The 6315-nt window shown below is 38.5% G+C and overlaps 1 protein-coding gene across 1 annotated transcript; it reads right to left on the bottom strand.

Moving 5' to 3' along the window:
- Positions 1-1353: 1353 nt before the first annotated feature.
- Positions 1354-4977, bottom strand: LOC148113838 (vomeronasal type-2 receptor 26-like). The gene is made up of 3 exons (XM_087893440.1): positions 4835-4977; positions 3523-3898; positions 1354-2163 (listed from the first exon to the last, which is right to left on the bottom strand). The coding sequence occupies exons 1-3, from the start codon at positions 4975-4977 to the stop codon at positions 1354-1356; spliced, it is 1329 nt and encodes a 442-aa protein (XP_087749566.1).
- Positions 4978-6315: the final 1338 nt, after the last annotated feature.

Below are 6315 nucleotides of genomic sequence, written 5' to 3'. Positions count from 1 at the left end.
TCCATAGTCTGGTCAGATTCAGCACATTAGTTTTGAGTGCACGTGTGTGCTTTTTATCCTCTGGTTGGGGATAAAAAACAGCTTCTAAAGCACAGCTAATTGTCAGAGAGAGAAGCAATGAGAAAACCAGGCAAAGCACAGAAAATCGCTTCACTCACTAGCGCCTCGTTAGGGCTGAAAAAAGCTTCTAAAGCACAGCTGATTGTCAGAGGGAGCAGCAATGAGAAAAGCAGGCAAAGCATGGAAGATTGCTTCACTCGCTAGCTCCTTGTTAGGGTTGAAAAAAAGCTTCGAAAAAGCTACATTCGGAGTATAAGATGCACCCAAATTTTTAGTCTCTTTTGGGGGGGGGAGTGCATCTTATACTCTGAAAAATGTGGTAAGTCAAGGCAGAAGAACATACTCCTTCCTCCTCCTCTTTTACTGACAACTACCCTGTGAGCTGAATTGGACTAAGAGAGTGTGACTCACCCAAAGTCACCCAGCTGGTTTTCATTTCTAAGGAAGACTAGAATTCAGTCTCCTGTTTTGTAGCCTTGTGCTTTAATCACTAGACCAAACTGGCTTTTCCTAGGAATTCCTGTCCAATCCCTTTTTGAGTTCAGCTAAGGATAAATATATATAAATATAAATAGAGGGACATGGTGGCTCAGTGGCTAAGACACTGAGCTTGTTGATCGAGAGGTTGGCAGTTCAGTGGTTCAAATCCCTAGTGCCATGTAACAGGGTGAGTTTCCGTTACTTGTCCCAGCTTCTGCCAACCTAGCAGTTGGAAAGCATGTAAAAAATGCAAGTAGAAAAAATAGGAACCTTTGATGGGAAGGTAACAGCATTCTGTGTGCCTTTGGCGTTTAGTCATGCTGGCCACATGACCACAGACACGTCTTCAGACAGCGCTGGCTCTTTGATTTTGAAATGGAGATGAGTACTGCCCCCTAGAGTCAGGAACAACTAGCACATATGTGCGAGGGAAACCTTTACCTTTACCTTTAAGGATAAATACATATTTCAATTTCATTCTAGCATTAAGTGGCACTCATTTTCTTCACTCTCTCTTTTTTAAAGGATTTCATTTCAAAGAATTTGGAACTTAGTAATTCCTAGGAACTGTGGCATATTAGTCATGGGAAGTACAGCACATCTCACATGATGGCAGTGTGGTGTGCTTATCTAATTTAATTTTAATTATTTTAATTTAAAAATTTAGGAGAATAGTGACCCTCCACAATCTAGGCTCTATTAGTTTACCTGCAAATATGGCCAGCCCTCTGTCATTTACAATTTACTTGGTTCGAACTTTACCTTCCATAGATGTTGTTTCAGAAGGTTTAGTTTGGCTTCACGAGCTCCTGCTCAGTGTCTGAATATGGATGTCTGAATGCCTTGCAAAGCATGGGCCACTGCACCAACTGCATTGTAGACACTGTAGCTGTGGCTAGTCATGTCCATTTCAAATACAGATGAAGGAAGATTTCCCAGTTTTTCTTCACCAGTGCAGATGACTGCATCTTTCTCCTCTGTCATGGAGTTGGAGAACGAACATTCAAATGCATTTCTCCAGAAGAGCTTGATAATGGCATCTTCTTTTTTCATGTTAGGCTTTTTCATCTGAAGAAACTTCCGGAATCCCAACACCTCCTTTGAGTGAATTGCAAAGGAGAGAGCACCGTGGAGGAAGTCTAGGTCATCATTCCTTTGGAAGGGAAGTGATGTGAAATGCATCTGAGCTGTCAGCACCCACACTTTAACATTGGCCAGCAATGCTATATCTTCCACTTGGGATATGGTGGGAATGATCCTCAAAATAATCATATCTTCAGCTTCGCCATGGATTAACACTACATTGACAGAACTTCTTATAACAGCTTTGAATGTCTCAATCCCAGCTTCCACGGAAGTCAAAATATTATTTGAGTAAGTAATAGCTGGCAAAGTTTCAATAAAAGCGAAACAAATGCCACTCAGGGAAAACATGGGAACCACATTTTGTACAAACTTTTCACCATTCTCACAATTTGTATAGACCATCCCTATCCAAGTCCACTGGAAGTGTAGCATCAATTGAAGAATTCCATTGTATTGATGGTGCACATTTGGGAACATCTGTTGGTATGAAACCACTTGTGTTTTTTCATTTATCTCTGGAGTTGAGCCATAGATGAACTGAGGAGATAGATGGAAAAATGGGATTGGGGGGAAAAATAACAGTTTTCAATTTTATGAAGAAAACGTTAGAGAAAACAAAAGCCCAGAAATTAAAAATGAAGGATTACTTCCTTTCTAGCCATAGTTTACATGTGAATTTAGAAAATATTAAAGAAAGTAGCTGAGATGCAATGAATTATCTATTTTTCAGTGGGAAGAAATGAGCAGAAGGTATCTAGAATGTCATTATTTGTTGAAATAATTGATCAGTTCCTTCATATGTAGGGTTGCTTTGGTACACTTGATCAATAGCAATAGCACCTAGCACAATATACCACTTCACAGTGCTCCACAGCCCACTCCAAGCGCTTTACAGAATCACCATATTCAACAATCTGGATCCTCATTTGACCCACCTTGGAAGGATGGAAAGCTGAGTCATCCTTGAGCCTTGTGGGATTTGAACTGCTGAATTGCAGGCAGCCGTCAGTCAGCAGAAGTAGCTTGCAATACTGCACCCTAACCATTGTGCCACCAAGGCTCTTATCAAATGCTAATCTTTCCTTGCATTTCATAGAACAGCTATATCTGTATTTTATTAATAAAGCAGAACTTACAGTGCACCCTATAGTATCAAATGTGATATATGCTGAAAAATAAAATTACCTTCAGAAATAACAAACTGTTCATAGCTTGTTCTGGTCTAGTATATTCACTAACATGTTTATGGTCTAAGACCAGAGGTGGTATTCAGCACATTCTGACCAGTTCTGGAGAACCAGTAGCAGAAATTTTGAGTAGTTCGGAGAACTGGTAAATACTATTTCTGACTGGCCCCACCCCCATCTATTCTCTGCCTCCTGAGTCCCAACTGATCGGGAGGAAATGGGGAATTTGCAGTATGCTTCCCCTGGAGTGGGGTGGGAATGGAGATTTTACAGTATCCTTTCCCTGGAATGGGGTGGGAATGGAGATTTTACATATCTTTCCCCTGCCATGCCCACAGAACCAGTAGTAAAAAAATGTTGAATCCCACCACTGCCTAAGACAATAGGCTGTCCAGTGGGCATAATGAATACCCTCTGAATTTTATCTGGTTTCTTTCCCTACAATTCAATTTACAAAGCATATGAAGTTTTCCTTTCCCTTTCCTTCCTTTTTTAAAGAGCAACCACTGAAATTTACGCAGAGGTGAAAATAAAGGAATATCAATTAAGACAGACTATCAGAAGCCAAAGCAGCTCTAACCCTAAAAAAATGGTTGCATATCAACAAACCAAATAAATAATATGTAACTAATTAAGTCAAGCAAAATAAACAGCTAAAGACTTTGCAAGATACAATGGCTCCATTTACTCCCTAAACCTCTCACCCTACCTTCATCCCATGAGAAGCACCCACTACTGGAAGAAAGACATAAGACACTTCAAAAGCTCCTGTTTTCCATGTAGCCAATTGTACTTGTGGCATCTTGTATAGGGACAGGATGGTGCTCATGTGGGCTCCAACTGCAGATGTTGGTCCTCCGATGACAGCTATTGGTCGTTTCTTCATATCACACCTGTAGTTAGGGATGAATCTCTCCTTGGTAGAGAACAGTTCTAACGAGGCACGGTAAGTCCATGTGGCAGTGAAATAACTGTTATAAATATGGAAGCCCAGGGTGTGATTGGGCAAAATGTGGGGATTTTCATTGATCTCCTTGACTGCAAATTGCAAAGCGAGGAATTGCTGATAGATTGGTGTCATCACTCTGAAAGGAAAAATATATATTCTTTCACACTGTTCAAGGCATAACATTTATGCCTTGAACAATGACAGAGTTTATTACAACACATTTTAAAGTACATAAAATATGTACTTCAGTTGGATATTTCTCACCAGTTTTTACAAGCCCACTACTCTAAATATATTATAAATATATTGGTGAAAAGAATGATTTCTATCCCTCTCCAATATATTATTTTGTAGTACAATTTTCAAGGAAAAATGACTTCAGAGTCTGAAATAGTTGAAATCAATTATGCTGAAGCACATAGCTCAGTAGTGGGTTCCACTAACCTTCACTACTGGTTTGGAAGTGTGAGCGTGCATGGCGCTTCTGTGCGTGCGCAGAACCTTCTGTGCATGCATAGAACATCCGTGATGATGTCCGGGTGGGTGGACAGAGTCTCCTGCCACCACCACTACCGGTTTGCCTGAACCAGGGCAAACCGGTAGAAACCCACCACTGACATAACTTCAAGAGTTTTTGCAATTTTTAAAAATATTTTGCATCTTCATTTTTCTGCTCGCTACCCTGAACACACAATTTAGTCAAACTTTTTAATTTCATCTCTTTAGTTTTTAATTTTATCCTTACCATTATTACAATAAAAATATGGAAACATGTGAATAACATACTTGATAAAGGTGCCAGTCTTTTTAAAAACCCTATGAAAATTAGCCCAAATGTATTGAACATTTGTTGGCATTCCATAAAATATAATATATTACCTATATTATCCCCCCCCCCTTTGAAAGTTTTTCTTGGATCCACAAAATGTTAATGGGATGGAAATCACAGCTCAATAAATACACATTATAATATTTATATCTCATTATTTAGAATATTATTTATTGCCTATGAGGAAACTATCTGAAATAAATTACAAATGAACAAATGTCTCTGTGTTTCAAATAAAATTACAGGATTTCATCAAAGAGATTACTAGACGGTGCTTCGCTGAAGTCCATCACTGTATAGAATATATAGATCTTAGACAAAATGCCAACAGCAATGAAGTCTCCAGGTTCATAGTGCTGGTGAAGAAAAGGCAGAGGCTCACTCATGCTGCATTTAGTATTAGGAATCATGCACATCACTTGGGGTAAAAGCACTATAATTAATGCTTCAAATACTACAATCCTGAATGAAGCAGTTCTTTCTTTAAGCCAATTCATCCCACTCAGAACTGTATTTCATCAATTCAGTCTAATATAGGTCCCTATGTAAACTCAAATGTCAAAATTCAGAATTCTAATCCCAGTTTACAATATCACCTTGTGTTTCCTCATAACTTTTTATTTGGTTGTATTGCTTTTCTGGGTTTGCGGTTCTTGCACCTTGTCTGAGATCTCTGGGTAATTCAGAAGTTGTCGTGTTTAAATGGATAATTGTAGGAAAGGAATCCCTAACTGAGACTCTACAGATAAAACAAAATCATGAATATAAAAGTCCATTGGATATTTCCCCAAAGTCCATTGGACACCTTTTATTTTTATTTTTCAAAGAACAAGGTGATAGTTATTCCTATCTAATTGGGTACAACAATTCTCTTGGAATTAAGAGATAACACTGAAATAAAACTAATTAAATTAGTAATTGCAGTGGAAATATTACCCAAAATAACCCAAAAAATTCTAGAAAACAAGAAAGGAGCAAGAAGTTAAGAAAGAAATGTAACACTGTAGCATTTCTTCGGTATCCATTTTTCTGAGTTACAAAGTAGGGTTCTCTGTGTATTGTGGGAAGCATATGATTAAAAATTGCATCGGATATGTTGGTGTGCATATTTTAAGTTTACAGAAAATCTGGAGATTGTCAGAGTGTTAATATTAAATTTTAATATTATTTTGTAAACAAATTGTTTAATGCTATTTCAATGTTGTAATATTAAGGCTCACCAAAATGAGAAGTATAATAATTTTGAATGTAAATAAGTAATGGTTACATTTTCTTTCCAAAACATGCTTCAACAATGATAGGGACATATGCTGGTCCCTGTTGATATTATAGGGGAGGAATGGCCCAGCTCACAGGTGCTACAGGCTCAGTGTTCTCTGTTCTCCTATTTAACATCTACAAGAAATTGCTCAGGAGGTTGATCAGTCTGGGATGATGTATCATCATTCATTGCCTTTGTTTGTTCCCAAATATATATATATCCCTACCCTGGACCATCCAGTTTCTGTCTTGAAATTTGTGAGGCTCTAGATGAGGAAACAACAGACTTCAGCAAAAGTTCTAATAAGACCAAGTGGCTTTGGGTTTCTGGTCCCCTGGCTCTTCCAGAACCTTCCATCTCTTGTTCTGAATGGCTCCAGACACATCCTGTGCACAATCTGGGGATCCACCTGGATTTGTGGCTCCTGTTTGATGAGCAGGTGGCACTTATGCTTTGTGTTTTG

The sequence above is a fragment of the Pantherophis guttatus genome, chromosome 4 (assembly GCF_059756535.1).
Source record: "Pantherophis guttatus breed Tessera chromosome 4, ASM5975653v1, whole genome shotgun sequence".
Taxonomy (NCBI): domain Eukaryota; kingdom Metazoa; phylum Chordata; class Lepidosauria; order Squamata; family Colubridae; genus Pantherophis; species Pantherophis guttatus.
This window is presented reverse-complemented; position numbering and strand designations above follow the sequence as displayed.